Consider the following 24,406-nt stretch of genomic DNA (forward strand, 5'->3'; position numbering starts at 1 on the left):
AAAAGTAAAATGTTTTGGAGTCTACTATAATCACGTACCTGAGGGATAATGAGAATTGCATGCATGTACTTGGCCCCTTGAATTGTTCATAATTATTTGGAAAATATTTAAAAGTCTTTTTATTCAATATAAATTCAAAATCTATAGTGTAAGCAAACTCAAAAAAATTTTTCCTCTGATTTCTATTTCCTCTTTTTTTTTTCAACTCAAAAATATCTCCTGAATCAGCTCTTAATTATTCAAGGGGTAATCATTTGTAATTGTCTGAGCACTTGCCTCTACCACTCTCTGCCTCCTGCTGTTTGTCTAATAACTTCTGAAATGGTTTTGCCAAGAGGTTGAAGCTAATTTTGGATAAAGTGAAAATTTGTGGATATTCTGTGAATTGGATTGTTCTTTGCCAATTCCATCCCATTTGTGGGGACTATAGCTGCTAAAATTTAGCAGTTATTATTAATTCTAAATTACAAATGGTCATAGAAGTGGAATGGCATAGCAAGTTCCGACTGGATTCATCCAGTGCTCATTTTACCCAGTACCTTCTGTTTGTAAGGTACTCATTTAGGAATGCTGAAGAGATGTCATATATTTACAGAATCGTGTCCAGGTGATAACAAATTGCTAAGACCCAGAGAAAATTATCCATTTTTATTAAATATGGTATAGAATACTAGGGAAAAAATGCTGGAAAAAGAAATTTATTTTTATTTTTATTATTTTTTTAAAGATTTTATTTGAGAGAGAGAGAACACAAGCAGTGGGGAGGAGTAGAGAGAGAAGCAGAGTCCTGCTGAGCAGGGAGCCTGATGTGGGACTTGATCCCAGCACCCTGGGATCATGACCTGAGCTGAAGGCAGACGCTTAACTGACTGAGCCACCCAGGCACCCAAGAAATTTATTTTTAAAGAATAAAAATGCTTAACCTTCAGAAAGTTAACATAAAAGGCATTGTAAGGTCTTAAAAGTTCTTGTCACACGAAAATAATTGTGATTATGTGTGGTGATGGATGTTAACTAAGACTTACTCTGGTGATCATTTCATAATTTTTATTGAATCACACACCTGAAACAAAATGTTATGTGTCAGTTATATCTCAGTTTAAAAAGAGGCAGTGTGTAATCTATGAGTTTGTTTATAATAGTTGGCAAGAATATTTTAGAATATAAAAATGTTATTTTAAAACCTTTGTATTCTTTTTCTTTCAGGCTAATTTGTGTTTTGTGGATATTGACAACCATTTTATTGAACTGCCTGAAGAATTTCCACAGTTCCCCAATAAGGTGGATTTTATCCAGGAACTCTCTGAAGTGCTTCTTCAATTTGAGATCCCTCCTGAGGGCAGCCTCCATTGCAGTGAGAGTGCCACAAAACTGAAGAATCTGGTTCTGAAGGACTTGGTTAACGACAAGAAGAATGGCAACGTCTCCAGTAACAACATCAGCATGTACGAGTTACTGAAGGGCAATGAAACCATAGCCCGCCTCCAAGCTCTGGCCAAGCGGACCGGTGTGACCGTGGAAAAAATGGATCTCTCTGCCACACTGAGTGAAAAAGAAAAGGATTTAAAACTGCAGTGTGAAGAGGCAGAACTAAGGGACTACCAGCTCAACGTGCAGCTTCGTGAGGTCTTTGCTAACCGCTTTACACAGATGTTTGCAGATTATGAAGCGTTTGTGATTCAGACTGCCCAGGACATGGAATCCTGGCTGACCAACCGAGAACAGATGCAGAACTTTGACAAAGTAAAAAAAAACACTTCGTTTCCCTTTTTTTATGGCTCTTAGTGGGCTGTCTTACTGATTTTGCTAACTTTTTTAACTACAGATTTTTCCTCTCTCCCTTCCCATTAAGAACTTATTCTTATATTTTGTCTTCATCCTATGATGACATCTCAACTTATCCGTGTAAAGATAGCACTTTAGTTTCAGAAGACAAAGTTTTACCTCATCTTAGGATCAAAAGAGAGAAAAAGTGAATGAATTAGGTTTCATGACTGTAAGTCTAAGGTTCTGTTCCAAAGTTTATGGGAAAGGAAGACAGAAAATGACACTGGCTTTCAATTGTCCTGCTGAAGTTGAAGCTTCTTTCTAAGGTTTACTATAGAGTATTCTTCTGGCAGATTTTCTGGACATATCCACCAGTCTTTTTGCTTGTTTTTGTTTTCCAGACAAAAGCACTTAGAGGTGTGCATTAACTCTTTCAGGTCACTAGAGTGTAGTTCAGTCCCCTGCCTCTCTGATTGCCAAGGCATCATGTTGCTATTAGAATGCATTATGGTTTTTTGCTAAATGGTAGCTTTGTGTCATGAAAGACCTCTAAAAAGGCCTAATGTATTCTAAGAGGCTAATCTACAATTGTGGAGTCTCTGACAAGTAAATATTAATAAACATTTTTTTGTAAAGGTTGGTAGTATCAAAGATTATTTTCTGATTTCATCAGACATTTTTTCACTTGAAGTTTATAAACTACATTCAGCAGAAGTTCTGATGCATTTTATGTTTGAGAAAACTTCTTTAATAAATTAAGAAGGCTTCACTTCTCCAAATGTATTCCTACTTTTAGGTTCCTTTCTTACTAAGCTTAACCGTTTTTTTTTTCCTATCCTACTCGGAACTAATCTGTGTACATTCATGATTTATCCTTGGGGCAATTCAAATTTTTATCTAAATCAAGCACTGGTACTTTCTTCCTTCTTAATCTTTACGTAATTTCAAACTATAAATGGAATTCTTTTTATATAACCACTAGAGAAATGAAAGTTTCATTTGGATTCCAGAAGGCTTGTAATTATTTCATTTTTCACTAGGAAAATGTACAGGACTATCACATGCTAGTCCTCCAAGCCAAGTCTTTGCTAACCTAAGTGTTGTAGTCCACGAGGGTGTGAATATCAAAAGCCAGATATCTGGCCCATTTAGAGGGAGAGGAGAAGCTGTTTGCTCTAGAAAAAGTAAAATTGATATTTATCTGTAAAATATCTTTTGAAGAGGATAGAGACTACTATGAACCTTTCACTGGCTATTTGGATTTATGTGAACACATCTGAACCCTGGTGGCACTTAAATTGAATAAGTGGGTTTCTATAAGGAACTTTTTTAAAGGCTTCCTAAATTTTAGAATGAAAAATAAATATGCTAGGAAGAAGCCAGTGAGTATTAAGGAGACTAATCTTATGTCAGAACTTACCCTTCCATCTTCCACCTTCTAGCTTCTGACACACTGCACCTACTCAAAAGAGTGAAAAGCAAAACCAACCCAGGAGCTGAAATAATAATTGACTCCCAAATTTCAGCTAGTATCAAACTGTGACTAGAATTCCTGTAAACACATGGACCTGAAGAACCACAGAAAAAAAAACACTTTGAATTAGGAACTGATCACAATTTACTGAACCATTCCATGCACCAGACAAACTGGTAACAGGAACATGCAGCTGGTTGTACATGTTTTCTAAAGGCCCAGCTTGCTTTGGATGGTTTTTCAGGCAATACTTTTTTTAGTTGTTAAGGCCCAGACTTTTTTTTTTTTTTTTTTTTTTAAGATTTTATTTATTTGAGAGAGAGAATGCACATGGAGGGGGGTGGGTCAGAGGGAGAAGCAGAGTCCCCGCTGAGCAGGGAGCCCGATGCGGGACTCGATCCCAGGACTCCAGGATCATGACCCGAGCCGAAGGCAGTCGCCCAACCAACTGAGCCACCCAGGCGCCCCAAGGCCCAGACTCTTTAATCAACACAGGTTTGGAAGGAGTTTGATCTTGAATTAGCACTCATCCACCAGTTTCAAACAGTGTTGGGGCCTAGAAAAACATCCACTTGACAAACAAGATTTCACCCATAAGCACAAATTCCATGTTTTTTTAAGGTTATTACTTATGTATATATCTCAGTCATACTCATTGATCATGTAAGTGCCTTATGACTCAGCAGTATACTGCATAGGCTAGGAATAGAAAGCAGAAAAAAAAATCACAGCTCACTGGGAAAGGCTGAAAAATTATTGGTAAGAGGATGATTGACGATAACTTGATCCACCCTCTTTCATTAGTAATGCCCTCTTTTCTACCTAATGATTAGTGAGTACCAGAATGTAAATCAATTTTGAAAGGTGGGATCAGTGCTAAAGGCCTAAGCGTTACATGATTTTTAAAAAACGACCTCACCAACAAATTCTCAGATTTATCACATAGTAGTAAGATAGTCTTCTTGCACTAATAATTTCTAATTATCTCATTACAGGCTTCCTTTCTCTCCGACCAGCCTGAGCCTTACCTGCCATTTCTTTCACGCTTCATTGAAACACAGATGTTTGCCACCTTTATTGATAATAAAATTATGTCTCAGTGGGAAGAGAAGGATTCTTTGCTTCGGGTCTTTGACTCTCGGATTGAGAAGATGAGACTGTATAATGTAAGGGCACCCACCTTGAGGACATCTATTTATCAGAAATGCAGCACTTTAAAAGAAGCAGGTACCTTTGTCATGCCTTTTAAAATTAAAATCCATGATCGTTTCTTTTTACACAATGTTGGCCTTATAAACCGAAAATTAATTTTCAGTTTTAGACTTCATGGTTAATCCTTTATACTATATCAGGTGCTTTCTGTAGTTTTGTTTCCTTCTGTTTCTGTGAGTTAATGTCCATTCCATTCCTACTTGACATTCCTCTGCCCTTAGAAGAGGAAAAAACAGGGGCGCCTGGATGGCTTAGTTAGTTAAGCATCCAACTCTTGATTTCAGCTCAGGTCATGATATCAGGTTCTTGAGATAGAGCCCCGCATCCAGCTCCATGCTGGGCATGGAGCCTGCTTAAGATTCTTTCTCTCTCCCTCTCCCTCTGCCCTTCCCCCCTCCAAAAAAAAAGAAGAAAGAAAGAAGGGGGGAAAAAACAGTAACAAATTGAATGGAATATAACCATAAGGTTGCTGTCAATTTTGTCTTATTCTCTTTTATTGCCTTAATTGAAAAAAATGTAAATTTTTCTTGCTGCTTATGTTGCTTTTTACTTCTCACTTTTCTCTTCATTAAAGGAAAGGTAAGTATGAATTTAATAAATCTGAGATGCTGCCTAATTTACATAACTGTAACAGTATATTTACTTTTTAGTGGGCCATTAATTTTTAATAGTTTGACTTACTGAAATTAAATCTCTGGATTCCTGTATTCAAATTAGAGTTTTTCCAACTTGGACACAGTTTTTCCCTTAGAGAATCATGAGTCTTGGCCATTCTTGTCTGGCAGTAATATAGTCCATTAAATAAATAATCATATTAATAGCCAATATTTACTGAGTACTTATCTATGTGCCAAACATCATACCACATGTTTTACATGCATTTTGCCTTTGATCTTAACAATGAGGGAGTGTAAGCACATTTACTTTTGTTTTATTAGTGTCCTCATTTTACAGTTGAGAAAGCTGAGAGGTTAAGTAACTTGCTTATGATTGCATAGCTAGTGATTGATGGAGCATGATTTGAACTCAGATTTGACTAATTCTAGTACCTGAAGCCTTAATACCACATTAGATGTTTATTTAGTAAAGAAACCTGTGAAGTGGGATGCGTGGGTGGCTCAGTTAAGTGTCTGCCTTCAGCTCAGATTATGATCCCAGGGTCCTGGGATAGAGCCCTGCGTTGGGCTCCCTGCTCAGCGGGGTGCCTGCCTCTCCCTCTGCCTGCCGCTCCCCGCTCTGCCTGCCGCTCCCCCTGCTTGTGCTCTCTCTCTCGCTCGCTGACAAATAAATAAATACTTTATTTATTACAGTTACCAATCCACACAATTTTATACGTTTATACCTTGTTCCTAACACTTTCTTTGCCAAATAAACTGATACCCATCACTTGAGTGTCCCTTTTTTTTCATTTTTTTCCCCCTTCCAATATAGAAGCTATTTGAGCAAGTTTTTCTCTGGAGCAAAAAGAGGCAGGAAAGAGTTTCTTGCTCTGTTTCTATGCTTGCCTTTCTCACTTTATTTAAATAGATCAAAGTCACAGAAGTGTTGATGCTGTAGTTGTAGCATATTTAAGGAAAGAAATATGTAAATGATGTCTTTATATAGTCTTAAGAGAGGTCTCTTTGATAACTCGCTGAAACATCATTCTGTTGTATTCCCACTTATTGAGGGTAGATCCTTGGGGCCCCTTCAGGAAGTGGCAGTTACCTCTGTGTTTCTGGAAATTGAGGGAATGGAATGAAGGAAATTGTCTGTGCCTATTCAGAGAACAGTATGACTTTCAGTGCTTTAATAGCCATGTGAAAAATATAATGCCTTGTTGAGAAAATTTCATTCCTCCCTTCCTGACAGAATTTTTTTAATGGAGCTAAGCAGTGATTCCTTTATTTGTGTGCTTCCAGAAAATCTTTTCAATTAAAATAGATTTTCTGTCAGCCTCTCAAAAAGTTTGACATTCCCACTGTCATCACAGATATTATATAATTCTCTTGAAAATATACCATTATATTTTTAACATATGAATATGAGATTGGGCTAAAGCAGTAGTCTCCAAGGAACCTAACTTATCAAAGACTTCTTTTTTTAAGTAAAAGGAGGCAGCTGGCTGTGACTGCCGTCTATCCCCCATAAATGGTGCAGTTATTTCTTTCATCAAGTAAAATTATCCTCTTCCCACCCCCCCAACAAAAACTACAGAGATTGGCATTTTGTTGTTTTGTATGGATTTTTATTGTGTTGGGTTTTTGTCCTTTGTTTTTTTGTTTTTATTTTTGTTTTGCCTCTAACTAAAAAGAATTTTGATTTGCAGGTGAACTCTTTAGGCAGAGGCTATCTGCTGTTGATATTGTGGCACCAGAACCTTATGATTTCTGTGCAGAAAGACAAGTTGATAGTAATGCAGAGTTTTTCTTTTTTTCTTACCAATCACAGAAAATGAGTATTGGCACAAACCCTTGAAAATCTAACGGGCCCTTGACCTCTCAAAGCAGGCATTTAATAAATTTCTGAATGTTCAGTATTCAGTGGTGGTATAATTACTGAAAAGTAACATTGCATTATGCTCCCTATGGCAATCTTCAGTATAAACCCCAGAGTAATTCATTGTGAATCAAGCTTTTTGTTTTTAAAAAGCTTCCTGACTGAAGGAGAATAACTCAGTATCAGATGGATTTCTCTGTCATTTTAAATCCAGCGGAAAAACTGAAGCTGCTTTTTTTTCCCTTGAGAACAGAAGCATTCATTGGCAGAGATGGAATTTTGTAGTATTTCATGGAACATAAAATTGGCAGGGACTTCAGAGAATTCCATGCCATGAATCTAAGCTTTATTTTGCCTGAACCATCTGTTAATTAAGTGTTTTATAAATATTAGGAAGCACAGAGAGTATAGATAGGGTTGTGGAGAGCCAGAGGGCATCATTGGAAATTAAATACCATTTCACGTTAAAACATGGCATTCTTTTCACCCAACATAGACCATATGGACTATGTTTTAAGAGAAGTTACAAGTTACAGATTAAAAATAAAGTGAAATTCAAGAAGTTTTGGGTAAGGGGGCGCCTGGGTGGCTCAGTCATTAAGCGTCTGCCTTCAGCTCAGGTCATGATCCCAGGGTCCTGGAATCAAGCCCCACATCGGGCTCCCTGCTCAGCGGGAAGCCTGCTTCTCCCTCTCCCACTCCCCCTGCTTGTGTTCCCTCTCTCGCTGTGTCTCTCTCTGTCAAATAAATAAAGAAAATCTTAAAAAAAAAAAAAAAGGCTTTAAAAAATAGTTTTGGGTAAGTTCATATGAATTATAAAGGCTTAGGTGAAGCATTAATCTCACACAAGATGGTATTAAGCATATTCTTTTGACAGGTGTGGACTATGTCTGGGACAGACCCCTCCCCACTCAAAAAGAAAGTTTTTAAGACTATGTATGGGGAATAACCAGCAATACTCAATCTGCTGATATTGAAGTAGGCAAAATAAACTGGTTCCATGAAATACTTATAAAAATACCTTTTTACTTCTCTTAAATCCAAAGATTAACAGCTCCCAGAGTGCTTTCTGTTTATGACACCACCACAATTACTGCTTGTTCTCCCATTTTAGTATTCTGTAGGCAAAGAATTAAAGACCTAGTCTTGCTTCACAAATATATTTTCTCTTGAAAATTCAGTTCATAAAAACATTTAAGATCAGATTTTTCTACCAGAGAAATAGTTCATTATTTCTTGGGTCTTGGAGATACCCTCCTAACTTTAAGTGGTTTTAAATAGAAATGTTAGCAATTCCTATCTTTTAACTTTGGCTATTTTATTCTTCAAAAGGTCAGTTTCTTATCCTCTGGACATTTTCTAAATGCCTGCTTATTTTATTGTTCTCTGCATTACCCCTCTTGATCTAATAAACACTCCTGAATGACTCCTACTAATGAGAATGTGACTGTTGCTAAAAGTGAAGTAATAAACTTTACACCATTTCTTGTTTTTACAAATGGAGAACTATGGATATTTAATGGGTCTTTGTACAAAGAAATAAAGTAATGTAAGGCTACTGTGCTTGCTTTTCCTTCCCCGTCTCGCAGTTCAAGGTCAATATTTTATTTGCCATCGTTTTCTTAAATGTTGTACTTAGAACCATATTTTCATTAAGAAAATATTTTTCTTATATATTTAATATTGAAATATTGAAGTATTAAAATGCTGAATATCCCACTTAAGGGAAACTTGTTTCAGTACTAAAGATTTTTCAACCCTGCTGCCCTGCTTTTGACAGAGGCAGAACATACCATGAAAATTAGTCATCTAGTATTCACTTAAAATTAACCTTTTTATACTTACATTACACTGATTTCTCAAGAGCTTTTATAAAAATCTATTTTAGAGTGTCAGAAAGATTGAGTTCCTTGGTGCATGACTGGAGGAAGCATTGTTTTAAGGTTTAGCCAATGAAATGCCTCTAATTTGTTATAAATTTAATTTATAGCCCAATCAATTGAGCAGCGACTGATGAAAATGGATCACACGGCAATCCACCCACATCTGCTTGATATGAAAATTGGTCAAGGCAAATATGAGCAAGGGTTCTTTCCAAAGTTACAGTCTGATGTCTTGGCAACAGGACCAGCTAATAACAAGTAAGCAAGCACGTTCTTCACTTGAGCTTGAGCAGTGGGTTGAAGGGGTAAGTGAAGAGTGCAGTGCTGTGTGGCTCTCATGGGGCATTGTGATCATTAAATATCTTACGATCTGATTACTTTCTTCAAAGGCCAAATCAGTCCATTTGGAATATGGATTGGCATTCTGTGAGTATTTGACTTTTAATTCCATCGTGTAAAAAATCCAAAGACAGAGATTTTTTTCCTTTTTAAAGTAATGTACACTTGGGAATACTTTCACTTTAAGTGACTATTTAAATATGATGCTAATACTGTCTAATGGAATTAGAAAAATTATACTTTCATTGTCTGTATTCGTTTCCTAGGACTGCTATACAAAGTACTACAAATTTGATGGCTTTTAAAACAACAGAAATTTATTCTTTCACAATTCTGGAAGCTGGAAGTCTAAAACCGAGTTACTGGCAGGGCCATTCTACCTCTAGGATCTCTAAGGAAGGAGCCTTCTTTGCTTCTTCCAGTCTCTGTCTCTGTCTTCATTTCCCTCTGTGTCTGAGTCCAAATTTCCTTCTTCTTATGAGGACACCAGTCCTATTGGATTAGGGCCCACCCTAACGACCTCATCTTAACTGGATTACATCTGCAAAGACGCTATTACCAAATAAGATCACGTTCATAGGTATTGAGTTTAAGACTTCAACATAATGGGGAGCTGAGGGGGGGGATACAGTTCTACCGATAACACCACCTTTGTACTTTTTAAGTATCAAGTTCAAAAATTACAAAACAATCAAAAAGATAAACCCTATCATTCTTTATGGCAGATGATTCCATTCAGAAAATACCTGAATATGATTAGAATTGAAAAGAGTTCTTTGGGTTTAAGGGATTTTGAGGGAATACAAGTGTTTTATTAACAAGTGAATAAAGGAGGGTTTTACAAGAAAGGACACAAAGGAAAGTATTAAAGGGAAATACAGTAAGTTGCAAAGAAAGCTTGGAATCGGAAATCAATAATTCTGGGATTTAGTTCATTCTTAACCGCTAACCAGGAACCTTGGACAAGTTGGAATCATTTGCCCCTTTCTCACCTGAAAATACTCCTTTAACATTCTACAACACGTATCACCTTATTATAAAAGTGGCCCAGAGGAGGAAAGGAAAAAACCAGTCTGTGGCAAAGAAATGGGATAGAAGACTGCGGTAAAGACTGGGTACACAATATGGAAGTGGCATTGAGGTACCTGAATTTTCAAAAGGTAAGTAGAGAATCAGTGAGGGGAATAAAAAAGAGGTAGAATGATGTCTTTTGACCTAAATGGCCCAAACTAAATAATGGGAAGGTTCTCAAAAGATGGTTTAAATGATGTTTCTATTTTTTTAAATGAACTGCTAAATTTACATGTTGCAAATTTTTGGTACTTGCCTCTTTATTTCCTAAAATGTTTGTCATGATTCTGTTGGTTAGGAAAAAGGAAAACATGGTAAATTGTATAATATGTGATGGTAACAGTTGGTTTAATTTGGTAAACACTGTTCTAAGCTAGGTACTGTGGTATTTGGAATTTCTTGGGGTGCATGTATATGTGGTAATATTTGTGTATTCTTGTGTTTGTACTGCTAATACCCTATTTTTAATACCCTGAAAAGAATGAACCCCTTACCATTTTCCTAGCTGAAGGTGTTCCTTTAAATGTTCCTTTAAATGTGTTAGAATAATTGATTCATTTAGTTCCAAATGTGAGAAAGCTATAGTGATAGCAAACACATCAAAAGGGAAAAAGTGGTGTGTATGGATTAGGATTAAGGAAAACAGTTATAGTACCATTTACATTGCTGCTGCTTTTCCTTTCAGAGTCTAGTATTTATCATCATAAATATATACCCCTTAACAGAGCTCAGTCAGAAAACTTAGAAATGCTCATCAGTGCATTGAAGTAATTATTCTTTCCTTTTTTCTGCTTCCAAATATACCTTTCCTGCCAGTGGAGCCTTCTCCACGCCAAGAGGGGGGTGGTTATGGAGTTGATCTGCTGATAATAATAGCTAATATTAAGCTGATTCTACACTGCCTTCTCTGCTGACTGCACTCAGTACATTTTAGCTCCTTTTTACAAGCATATCCCTATATATAAAACCTATATTGTTTTACCCATTTTATGAATGAGGTTCAGAGAGATTCAACAACTTGCTCCAAGATCACATAGCTAGGAAGTGGTGCAACTAAGATTCAAATCTAGCTCTGCTGATTTGGGGGCTCAAGCCCTTAACTGTTAAACCACATATACATACTATCTGGCTCAGTTACTTCAAGAATTTTGGATTTGGAAACTGTGCTTTGGTAGCCCCCAGGAAATTTTGAATAGCCTAAAATATTGAACATAAATGTGTACTATGAGAAAGAGGTAAGTACCAAAAATTTTGTAATACATAGTTTCACAAATCATCTGAAAGAAACATCATACTTCTAAGCCACCTTAATATAACTTATTTAGTTTGGGCCATTTAGGTCAAAAGGCGTAATTCTAATTCTTTTTATTCCCTTCATTGATTCTCTAGTTGTCTTCTGAAAATTCAGGTGGCTCAATGCCACTTCCATTTTGTGTACCCAATGTAACAAGATCATCCACAATGAAAGAGCCCTCAGATACCTCACTTCTGCCTTAAACTGGACTCTGTTAAAAGAGTTGGCCCCAAAGAAGATAGAATAATACTCTGAGGAGCAAGATAGATTTGTAGGCACCATCTTCCCAAGTAAAGAACTACATGAAGCAATGGTTGAAGTCAAATAGCCTAACCCTGAAGACAGTGGCATTATTATGTGTTGGTAGGAGTCTTGAGCTTGGGTTACTGGCAAAGTTAGTGGAACTCAGGTCTCCTTACTCCAGGTACCATGTTCATGATGTCTCATTCATAAAGCGTGGAGGTCTGGAAAATTTTCATTCCAGTATCCATTTACATATTTGGAAAAGGAGTGCTATGCAGTAAAGTAAAAGAATTATGTCAGTGGAGCATGCGACTCTTGAAGAGATGTTAAACATTATGGGGGTTCAAACTTTCCAGATGATTGTACTAGATATAATGTTCTGTTTTTCAGAAATGAATGAGAATTTTCCATCAGAATAGACTAGTCATCAGTTTACTTATTTTTCCTATGTTTGTAAAGTATCCTAATTGTTTGAATTATTTCATACTAGTACTGTTAATTTAAGTAGTTTTTATTTCCTTTTTAATAGCATTAGTTTACTCATTCATTCATTTGGCAAATATTTATGGAACCCCGACTGTATGTGAGGCAATGTCCTATTCACTGGGAGTTTAGCAATGAACAAAACAACAAAAGGAGGAGGGGGAGGAAACAAAGAAACTTAATATGTAAGATAAGTAACCTATCAGTGATAAGATTTGTGAAGAAAAATAAAGCAGAAAAGGGAAGTAAGGAGAGCATTAAGAAGGGAAGATTTCAACTTTAAATTTTCCTGCCTTGTTTTCTTGCTTTTAATCTTGTATATAACCCCAAGGTCTCTCATTTCCAGACTGAGCCCCAAGTATTACATTTTCAGGTAGATTTTAGTCTGAAAGAAAGATCCAAGAACTCATTGCAGGATAAGGAGATATATAACCATGCCTCTGCAGATGGCTGATCAACTATTAGAATTTCATATGCTGCTTACAAAGCAAAAGCAAATAAGCAGTCATTAGGATTTTAGCAAATGTGATCATCTTTGATAAAAGATATGCTTAGTAAATGAGATTTAGTAATAAAAAGAAAAAAGTAATTCCTTAACAAGACTAGGAGTATGTCGACTTCATAGTAATTTTCTTAAGCAGATGATCATATCCCTGTTTGGAAAATAAAATAGGGCATTTTGTCTCACAGCAATGTATAGTGAGATGCTAGGTATATCATGTAATTATATCATGTATATATATCATGTATATAATTACATATATCATGTAATTTATCCTTTTCTTTACCTAAAGCCTTTTCCACTTTTGCCTGCAAAGGGAATTATTCTGCCGTTTGTATTCTCCTTTTCTTTTTTCATTATATAATAAGTTCATTAGGGCGCCTGGGTGGCTCAGTCGTTAAGCGTCTGCCTTCAGCTCAGGTCATGATCCCAGGGTCCTGGGATCGAGTCCCACATCGGGCTCCCTGCTTGGCAGGAAGCCTGCTTCTCCCTCTCCCACTCCCCCTGCTTGTGTTCCTGCTCTCGCTATCTGTCTCTCTGTCAAATAAATAAAATTGTTAAAAAAAAAAAAGTTCATTAGCTGGTATTTATAGTCTTATTTCCTATCTTTACTATTTATTTGAACTACCCTGTCCAGTAACCCTAATTTACTGTCTCTCACTGACCTTTTTTGCTACAGAGCTATTTCTAAGGCCTGTACATTTTGTTTGTTACTTATATTTCCCTGTTGTTTATTATATAAATTTAACAGCTGGTGTTTATATTCTGCTTCAAAGTCATTAAAGAAAAACAATATCCATGACACTGTTGAAGATGGTAAGACAGACTTTATTCAAGGGGGGCCATGTAGGGACCATTGCAGTGGGAGAAAGATTGAACTTTATTCCATATACAGTGTGGATAAACAGGAATTTATAATCAAGTAGCAGAGTGGAGAGAAAATTACTAAGAGGAAACATCAGAGGTAAGGGGGAGGATTTTGACTAAACCAGCCTAATAAGATCTTGCTGAAGGTAGGGCTGGGTGATCAGACATCATCTGGAGGGTGATGGATGATGTAGAAGCTGATCAGATATGGAGAATGATCATATGCCGAGGATGGTGGGGCTGGGGGATTCCAGCTGAACTGACTTAACAAGGTTCTTGTTAAAACTGGATTTTATAAGGAAGTGCACAGATGGACCTAGGAGAAGGTTCAGGAGCCTAACTAAAGTTGGATCAAGGAAAGAATCTTTGTCCGTGTCTTAACATGCTTTTTTCTGGATCTCCTTTCTCAGTCACCCTAGTTCTCTTTGTATCCTTTTTACAGTCTTACTTTGATCCTTTGCTATTGGGGCAGTTCCAAGGATTCTACTTCAAAGATCTATCACTAGGATTTTGCACTTTTTGTCCCAATATAAACGTATTTTTCTTAACTATTTAAGAGGGACTATCTTGCTATCATTTTTATCATAATTATTCAGTGTTCCTCTAAATGGCAGACTGAAATGAGATGATTGAGAAACTTGAAACCAAAGGCATGCATAGATTATTTTAAAGGCAATAAAAGAAGCCACATTCTCATTTTAAGCTTTTTGTAAATTGCATACTTCATTAAATAAAAAATTAAAAATAATTAACTGGCAGTAATACAATATGACTTTTCCTGAATGGCAAAAGCATAAATTCATTTTTTAAATTGTATATAGCTCTGTGCTGGCAAGGATATATTCAAGAGAAGATATTCTTAGAAAAGTGTGGTGAATACATAGCCATGTGGATAATAAGTCAAGATCTGAGGAAGAAAATTTTTTTTAAAGATTTTATTTATTTATTTGACAGAGAGAGACATAGCGAGAGAGGGAGCACAAGCAGGGGGAATGGGAGAAGGAGAAGCAGGCTTCCCGCTGAACAGGGAGCCTGATGCGGGGCTCGATCCCAGGACCCTGAGATCATGACCTGAGCCGAAGGCAGACGCCTAACGAGTGAGCCACCCACGCACCCAAGATCTGAAAAATTTTTTTAAATAGTTTGATATAAAATAATATATGCTCATTAGAAAATTCAGAATATTTGAAAGTGATAGGGTAAATTTTAAAACACACATAATGCCATTACCATGAGATGTTAACATTTGCTGTTAGGCTCTTCCATTGCATGGATCCTGGTGTGCATGTCCACACCTTTAAAGTTTAAACAAAATTAGTGGGGCACCTGGGTGGCTCAGTCGTTAAGCATCTGCCTTCGGCTCAAGTCATGATCCCAGGGTCCTGGGACCGAGCCCCGCATCGGGCTCCCTGCTCTGTGGAAGCCTGCTTCTCTCTCTCCCACTCCCCCTGCTTGTGTTCTTGCTCTTGCTATCTCTCTGTCAAATAAATAAAATCTTTAAAAATAAAATAAAATCAGGGGCGCCTGGGTGGCTCATTCGTTAAGCGTCTGCCTTCGGCTCAGATCATGATCCCAGGGTCCTGGGATCGAGCCCCGCATCAGGCTCCCTGCTCTGCGTGAAGCCTGCTTCTCTCTCTCCCACTCCCCCTGCTTGTGTTCCCTCTCTCGCTGTGTCTCTCTCTGTCAAATAAATAAATAAAATCTTTAAAAAATAAAAAAATTAAAAAAATTAAAAATAAATAAAATCAGTATATTATTTATACAGTGTTTTATCTTGTTTTTTCACTCATTATTATACCATGAACATTCTCCCATTTTAATATTCCTAGCAACTTGATGGGTTTTTTTTTAATGACTGTATGATATTTCATTATGTAGCATCCCCTACTTTTGAACATTTAGGTTGTTTTGAGCACATTTACTTGATTCTGAGTAACTGTTGGTTGTAAGATCTGCTATTAACTCAAAAGCTTTTTGGAAATATTATACATTAAACATGCATATGGAATAGAGACACATCCTAATATCAGGAACATTTAGAAGCCAAAATGTGAGTCTTCAAATAAAGGAAACAGAATTTGTTATTACATACATGCTGTGAGGGATGTCTATAAACCAAAATGTTGGACTGTATCTCTGATTATTTATTTGGAGTATATTTATAGAAGGGCCAGGTGATGTACAGACTGCCAGTAAAACAGCTGACAGGGGCACCTGGGTGGTGCAGTCAGTTAAGCATCTGACTCTTGGTTTCAGCTCAGGTCTTGGTCTCAGGGTCATGCGATTGAGCCCCGCACTGGACTCTGTGCTCAGCTAGGAGTCTACTTGAGATTCTCTCTCTCTCCCCCTCTGCCCCTCCCACTCATGCTCTCTCCCTATCTCTCTCTCTCTCAAATAAATAAATCTTAAAAAGCAAACAGCTGACAGACATGATACCAGCCCTTCAAGGGTTTATTATAGTAGAGAGAATTTTGTAGAAAATAGAGATAAGTGCTTATAATAGACCGTGATGGGTAATAAAATTGGGGAGTGGAAGAGGGGTAGACAGTTAGATTTGGAGGAATCAAAGAACACTTTCGGTGTGGCATTGAAGCTGTCTGAAAGAAGAAAAGAAGTCAGGAGGAAACGTCATAGACAAAGGCACAAAGGTGACAGAACTTGACCCCATTGGAAATACTGACATAGCTGAAACTAGCTGGTTGTAAAGTAGTACTAAGTGTAGCAGAGAGTTTGGGTAAGCTAAGAATTGAATGATAGCCCTGGATATGGCAGTTAGGGATACAAATGGCATCAAGAGCATTGCTGGGGCGGGGCGGGGGGTGCGCCTGGGTGGCTCAGACGGTTAAGTGTCTGCCTTCGGCTCAGGTCATGATCCCGGGCTCCTGGGATCGAGCCCGCATCGGGCTTCCTGCTCAGCGGAGAGTCTTCTCTCTCTCCCTCTGCCTGCTGCTTTTGCTGCTTGTACACTCTCTCTCTCTGTCAAAAATAAATAAAATCTTTAAAATATATGTATATATATTAAAAAAAAAAAAAAACATTGCCGGGGAAGTTGATTTGAGATAAACTACAGATCCAAAGGTAAACAAGTGGAGGCCTTACATGTCATGTTTTCTTTTTAAGAATTCTTTCACGAGGAGAGTGAAGAAAGAAACTTAACTATAACTGTAGAGGGTCAGGAAAGAGACCAGCATGCTTGTAAGCTGAAGGGAAATATTTAGTTGAGAGAGAAAAATCAGAGATAGAGAAAAAGAGATGACTAGTGCAGCCCGTTGAAGAAGTCAAGAGAGAATTGGTCAGGGAGTTTCTTCCAGGTGGCAGAATTAATTTTGAGCCATGGCCGATATATTTTATACTTTGGGATTAAAAGAAAGATGAGGTGTCTGTGTATACATCATTTCAGTAGAGGACAGGAAGAAGGAGTCAAGGATGGGTCATCAGTTGAGGGGAGGCACTTGATTTGAAACAGTTTTTGAGGGGAATGAGAGAGAGTTGATGAAGGGCAGGTAAAGTGATTCATGAGGAGTCATGACAGAAATCAAGAATTAATCCCATGTAAATAGGAGAATAGAGAAGTAAGGGGATGGAATTCATCTAGGGTTTGGGGCTCTGATGGACAGTAAAGTGAGAAGGAGAGGATCATTATGAGGAGATACTGTGTATTTTTTAACCTCAGTTTTTAAAAAGTATTGATTGTAGTGATGGTTGCATGTCTCTGGATATAAAAACCACTAAATTGTATGCTTGAAATGGGTGCATTGTATTTAATTATATTACAATAAAGCTTTCTATATTTAAAGAATTGATTGAAAAATAAGTAATCTTTTGTCTTATTCAAAGAATACATTTTTTCTATTTTAAAAATAAGTTATCACATTTTTGTTTTGTTTCGTTTTTTGTTTTAACCCGCACCTTCTTGGGTACGGCTCTTTTTCCAGTCGTTGGGTAAGTCGGAGTGCCACGGCGCAGCGCAGGAAAGACCGCCTTCGCCAACACTCGGAGCACATTGGATTGGACAACGACCTGCGGGAGGTATGTGGGCTGCCTTCCCAGGATGCCTTACTCAACCCAGCAGTTGTTGCTGTGCAGGTTCTTCCGCATTCTTGTACAAAAAGGCTCAGTTTTATTTTAGAATAGTAATCCTTTTGTACTGACTTACAGCAGAAAACTCCTTTTTCCCCCCATTTTTGTAATTTTAATACACCTAAAATCAGGCTCTAAAACAAATCTCACTGTGTACAACAAGTAAAGGCTAAGTTTAGGATAAATTTTTAGTCAGTATGTCTCCTAGAGAGAAAAAAATGTACAAAAACAGATTTTTTAAGTTTCAAGCATAATTTAAACTTAGTAAGTAAAGATGTATTTGCTTGTGCTTTATCCTTGGCTTGCTGACACCATTTTTTAAAGTGTTTAGAAATTATTTTTGAATTAAGATCCTTATGCTTTAGTTGTACTACTTGAAAATAAAACCATAATTATACATTTGAATAATTGTAAGTTTTGACTATTGTGATCAAAGAAAAATGTAGTCAGAAGATCTGTTAACTATTTTCTAAACTCAGATGTGTAGAATTAAAGCAGAAAACATCATTCCAAATATATTGCTTTTCTGTTGAAATGTTCATACATTTATGATTTTAAACATTTTCTTAAAAACCGAAGCATAATCTGTCTAGTGCTTTTCTTTGTGCTACCATATTTCCTTCTCTCCCCTCTGCTGTGACTTTATCATATGCATGCATGTTTTGCTTGTCTCTTTCTCCCTATCCTTTTCTTTTTTGCTTTTCTGTCATTGGCACTTCTCCATCCTCTTAGCCTTCCGGGGAACTTGTGGTCTGTCAGAACTCCATGGCATTCTGGGAGTGGGATCAGGGTCCACCTCCTCCTGCACGACTTCCTAAAAAATCCTTCTCTGAGTGCTGCCTGGTATGTTCTTTGCCTGAAAGTGCTTTGCAGATGTTCCTGAATCTTGTCTCTGGTGTTCCTTGAATTATCCACATGCGTGTGTGCACATAGCTCTAGAATGCCCCACATCACCTTGTGACGTGAATTGTCAGCCTCTCCACTTTGCTCTCCACTTCCTCTTTTGTCTGTTAACTTTTCCTGGTGGTGTGTGCTAACACGGGTAATTCTATACTGTTGGCAGGTAAAACTGATCACTGGAATTCCTAATTAGTGGTATTTTGGCAGGTGAGGGGTGGGGGGAGTTGTAGCGGGGCCAGAGACGTAGCACATTGTTGTTCTTCCAAAGGAGAAATGTATTAAATGGTCAAAGTCCCTTTTATTTAAGCATTTTGCAGAGATAAATAATTCATTTTGAACAGATTTTCTTTTCTTTTCTTTTCTTGCTGGGTTTTATCTCCACAGTATTTTGTCATCAAAATAATCTGTTTTGGGGATTAGGGAATAATCCCTTCCTAATCTGTTTTTTGGGGGTTTTTTTGTTGTTGTTTTGGTTTGGGTTTTTTTACTGTTTTTAGTTTGAAATTTATTTCCTTTATTCATGGTCTGTATTTTACGTGGTCAGAAAATCAGGTCATCAGTATAGGATCTTAGTTCTAAGAGGCACCTTTGAGGTCCCCTTGTCTAACATGACATGAAGTCCAAGAGACTTGCCCAAAGTTAAATGGACACACAAAGGCAGAGCTGGGCCTATAGCCCAGGACTGTTGATAGCCAAACTGGTACTCTTCCCAGTACCCCTGGATACCAGGTTGCACACAACAGCTACTCACCTGAGGGCAAGAGTAACTTAGGACTCCTGGTTTGTTGTTTTTGGCTTTGACAGAAATGAAAAAAGAGCATGGTAGAAATCTCAGAAGAAATCTGGGGTCACTTCCTTCTAGTACTGAAATGGACTTTCTTACAAAAACATTCCTTGTGAAAGATTTCTCTTTCTTCTCCATTTTTTACCTTAAAATAGACCTTTTCCTCCTGCTACTCCAAAGAAAATTATTTTTATCATCACTTGTTTACTGTAAAGGCATGCCTTCTATTTTTGCAATATACAGAGGCAACATCACTTCTTGCTGTGAGGAAGGGCCTCCTTGCCCACCGCCCCCCATATCCTTTATGTGTATGTGCAAGGAATGTTGCTCATTCCATGGCTTCAGCAGAGCTGCCCAGGAGGAGACTTGGCCCTATGGAGTTCACTCTTGGCTAATAATTATATTGCCCCATATGTGATGTGCTGTGTGCTTGGTAAATATGACCAAAGGATAGCTCCATTCTAGCTTGTTTTCATTTACAAAATAGAACCATAAACTTTAACAGTGCTTAAATTCCTAATCTAGTTATGGACTTAAAAGTCTAATTATTCATATATTTCAGAAAAAAAGAGAAATACCAAGACCTGTTCCTAGCCTCTTGCCTGTGTTTCTCACTCTTCTTCTAGCCAGTGTGTTTCTTCCTAAGCTAAATTGGATCCTTCCCCCTTCTTGAGAACTGAGTCCTGCCTTTGCACAAATCCTAAAGGCCGAGGAACTTGAGGCTGGGGAGAAACAACGCCTTCAACATTTGACAGCTAACATTTGTTTTTACCAGCCTTTTATCCCTGATTTGTAATATTCTAAATAATATCTGTACCACCTGAAATGTTAGGAAATGCAGGTGTTATAATTCCCAGATAGGATCTGCCTTATATTTCAGGTTGGTTTTTCTGAAGCTTTTCTTTCCCTGCTTTTTATTTATTTGAAAACTAACTTTCAGGATGTTTTGATAGACCTTATTACACTTAATTTCCCCAGGGACAATAGTTATCCTTCATTCTCAATTTTCCCTGTTTCTCTGACCCTCTAAAAGAGATTTGAAGTGAAAGATGCATACACAAATATTATGGGCACTAAATTCTTACAGCATTCATTTTTTTAAAAAATCTGTCCTTAAAATGATTGCACTGAAAAGGAAACAGATTATTTTGTTTATGTAGTAGCAGGTAAACTGATCAGTTGAATCTCTATAATCAGTGGGATTTTTTTTTAGAAATTTGTACAAGATTTAGCAGATTATTTTTCTTCCAAAGGGGAAATATTTTAAATGTACAAACTCCCTTTTATTTAAAGAATGTAAAGGATTTTACACATTTTCCCTTGTAATATCAAATTCTTCCCTTGAGATAGTAAAGATAGATTTCACATATGTGCCTGTGGGAGGATGTGCTGGCTCACAATCTCTCTCTCCCCTCAACAAACTGTGCTAGTTTTACTATATAACTTAGAGTAGTTATTCTCTAAATATGGCCCTAAGACACTTGGACTTTTTGGAGATTCTGCCCTGTGGTCCTGACACAAACATAAGCTATCTGGATGAGCTTTTGCAGGTGGCACAGAAAGAAGAGAGACAACAGGTGTCCTGTGGTAATCACCTGTAGTGATTTTTTTTTTCCTGGACATTCACTAACTAAAGCTCAAGAGCAGTGGACTGGGTTTCTGACTTTCTGGGTTTCTCTCTGAGCCATCACTATCTCTGAAAGTAATATAATGTCCCCACTTTCTCTTGATTGTGGAACAAGGGAAGGGGGGGAATGTAGCAAACATGTTCAGAGTGAGTTTGCAGTCTATTGCCCATTTTACAAATGAGCACATAGGCCTGGAGTTTATAAAATTAGTTGCAGCCAGATTCTAGAGCTCCTGATTTTACTGTTACGATTCGATTAGAGAAAAGGGTTGGTTTGGAGAGCTCTAAGAGGCTAGCAGTATGTTAAGTCTCTTGATCTGTGGGGAGAGGAGGAAACAGTGGTTCTTGCGGAACCTTGGATTAGTAATCCAGAAACCCCAACTTTTTTCATCCCTATCATGATCCTGACTAATCACAACCCTGGGTATTCACAGTAAAAAGATTAAACTAGGTGAGCTCCATCTTATTATGAATGTGTTTTAACCTGACACGATTTCTGTTGCTCTCATTTCCACAGGCGTTAACGACTGGGGGGTGGGGGAACACGAATGTTCTCTGCCTCTTGGTGGCGCCAAAATTTGAATTGCTACTGCATGAGTACATTTACAGCCTTTTCTGCATCTTGTTTTTCCTCACTTGTTTGTGTAATGTTAAGAAAGTCGGGAAGACTATCTGATGTTTATATATTAAAAAATACTCTTTAATTTTTAGAAATATATGCAAGAGGCACGAAGTTTAGGAAAAAACCTGAGGCAACCCAAACTGTCAGACCTCTCTCCTGCAGTGATTGCACAGACCAACTGCAAATTTGTAGAAGGCTTATTGAAGGAATGTAGAATGAAGGTACGTGTTACTCACTGATGTGAGACAGTGTGCACTCAATTCCCATTTGAGCCTGTAGCTTTGCCAGAAGACAACTTTTACTGGGCCATAAACCTCATGTGCTCTTTACTGAGCTCATGAACCTTGATGGGTTCTCTGTTACCCACAGAATCAGTGACATGGGAGCCCTGCACAGTTTTTCTCACCTTTTCAGCCATTGCTGTCTTCCTCTAAAACATGAACAGATACTAAGCCAGTCAAAAGTTGTGGGGCACCTAGCTGCCTGAGTTGGTAGAGCATGTGACTCTTTGGGGTTTTTCTGTTTGTTTGGTTTGGTTTTTTTTTTTAGAGAGAGTGAGGGGAGGGGCAGAGGGAAAGAATCTTCAAGCAGACTTCTCAACTGAGCGCAGAGCCCAAGACGGGGCTCGATTTCATGACCCTGAGATCATGACCTGAGCTGAAATCAAGAGTTGGACACTTAACTGACTGAGCCACCCAGGCACCTGGAACATGTGACTCTTAATCTCAGGGTCATGAATTCGAGCCCCATGTTGGATGTGGAGCCTACTTGAAAAAAAGAAAGTGTGCAGGAATGTGGTCATTTTATATGAAAAGCAACACATTTTTTGTATAGAACCTTTCCCATGCTCATACACGTATGTATACCCATAAGGAAGAAGACCTTAGCTGTGTTGTAGGTTTATATATATTACACACTAGTCTCTTCTTAGATACCATGTTTATCAAAGGTAGTAATACACACTGACAAAATTCAGGACATCATTTTAGCCAGTAATTTCATTCTTTTATTTGACAGTCATTTCTTGAGTACCTTCTGTATGTATTCAATAAATGCCCTATTTTCAGCATCAGCATACAGTGTTGAATCAGAGACAAGCTCCCCACCTAAAGGGACTAGAGTCTCTCTCTCTCTCCATTTTATAAGTGCAGCTAAGACTGCTGTAAATTACTTACTTAAAACTCATTTCCGGGCGCCTGGGTGGCTCAGTTGGTTAAGCGACTGCCTTCGGCTCAGGTCATGATCCTGGAGTTCCTGGATCGAGTCCCGCATCGGGCTCCCTGCTCGGCAGGGAGGCTGCTTCTGCCTCTGACCCTCCCCGCTCTCATGTGCTCTCTCTCTCATTCTCTCTGTCTCAAATAAATAAATAAAATCTTTAAAAAAAAAAAACAACTCATTTCCATTTCCCTTCCATTTTCTGGTGCATACTCATGAGCAGAGACAAGATAAAAGAGGAAAAGAGGAAGGAAAAAGAGGCCTGGTTCACTCATAAATTAGGGAGTCTGAAAAAATTTAGAGCTGCCTGTTTGTGTTGTGGTTTTTGCCTAAGTGCAATCAAAACTAACTGCAGATATTTTCAGTATGCCAAGATGCAGGGGCAGTGGAGGGTTAGTTGTGGCAGGATGGGTTTCAGATTCTTACAGTACATTTTCCGGGTCTGGTTTAATTCCCCAGTGTTACTCAAGTTAGTAATCTGAAAATTGTCAATCGTAAGTGTTTACATGGGGATACTTTAGTATTTTGGGGGGTGCCTGGGTGGCTTAGTTGGTTAAGCCACTGCCTTTGGCTCAGGTCATGATCCCAGGATACTGGGATCGAGTCCCGCATCAGGCTCCCCCTGCACTGCAGGGAGCCTGCTTCTTCCTCTCCCACTCCCTGCTACTCCCCCTGCTTGTTTTCTCCCTCTCTCTGTCAAATAAATAAATAAAATCTTTAAAAATAATAATAAAATAGTATTGTGGGGAGGCAAAATAAATATATATATAGCGAGAGATAGATAGATAAAATAGTATTAGAATCTCCCTCTAGTGACCCCCTATTTATCTGACAAAATACTAAAAGCATATGTGATATTAACTGCAGTTAGTTGACCACAGAGATCAAGACACTTTTTCCAAAGTAATTAAAAGTCTACAATTAGAAGTATAATGAAGAGGGAGCACCTGGCTTGCTCAGTTCATGGAGTGTGTGACATTTGATCTTGGGGTTGTACAGGGTTCGGACGTTAGGTGTAGAGATTACTTAAAAATAAAATCTTTTAAAAAAAAAGAAGAATGAAGGGAACCCAGGTCTCTGATCTAGTAGTTGACTTGTTGGTCTTTGGCTTCATTGCGGGGATAACACCTGTGACCATACATGATGCTTTCAGACAAAGCGCATGTTGGTGGAAAAGATGGGACATGAAGCAGTGGAACTGGGCCATGGAGAAGCAAACATAACCGGCTTGGAAGAGAACACCTTGATCGCCAGCCTCTGTGACCTACTGGAAAGGATATGGAGCCACGGCTTGCAGATCAAGCAGGTAATAGTCTCAGGAGACCCTGGTGACGTGGCTGGTTAGGAACCCTGTCAAGAAATGTAACGAGGAGCACCTGGGTGGCTCAGTCGGTTGAGCTTCCAACTCTTGATTTTGGCTCAGGTCATGATCTTAGTGTCATGAGATCAAGCCTTGTGTCGGGCTCCGTGGCTCTGTACAGAGTCTGCTTGAGTTTCTCTCTCCCTCTTCTTTTGTCCCTCTCTCCCGCACTGTTTCTCTCTCTCTCTCTCAAATAAATAAATAA

General features: G+C 38.1%; 1 protein-coding gene across 5 annotated transcripts in view; it reads left to right on the plus strand.

Moving 5' to 3' along the window:
• The window catches only part of DENND5B (DENN domain containing 5B), a 188,972-nt gene that overhangs the window by 117,891 nt on the left and 46,675 nt on the right, over positions 1 to 24,406 (plus strand). For all 5 annotated transcript variants that reach the window (XM_045873671.3, XM_045873672.3, XM_045873667.3 and 2 more), the window contains 6 exons: positions 1,207 to 1,743; positions 4,237 to 4,468; positions 8,922 to 9,072; positions 17,549 to 17,642; positions 21,716 to 21,847; positions 23,995 to 24,147. In XM_045873671.3, coding sequence (XP_045729627.2) covers positions 1,207 to 1,743; positions 4,237 to 4,468; positions 8,922 to 9,072; positions 17,549 to 17,642; positions 21,716 to 21,847; positions 23,995 to 24,147 — 1,299 coding nt within the window. The remainder of the gene's footprint in view (positions 1 to 1,206; positions 1,744 to 4,236; positions 4,469 to 8,921; positions 9,073 to 17,548; positions 17,643 to 21,715; positions 21,848 to 23,994; positions 24,148 to 24,406) is intronic.

Source organism: Mirounga angustirostris, unplaced genomic scaffold, assembly GCF_029215605.1.
Source record: "Mirounga angustirostris isolate CCGP_5_RB_7025 unplaced genomic scaffold, mMirAng1.0.hap1 SCAF_5, whole genome shotgun sequence".
In the NCBI taxonomy this organism is placed as follows: domain Eukaryota; kingdom Metazoa; phylum Chordata; class Mammalia; order Carnivora; family Phocidae; genus Mirounga; species Mirounga angustirostris.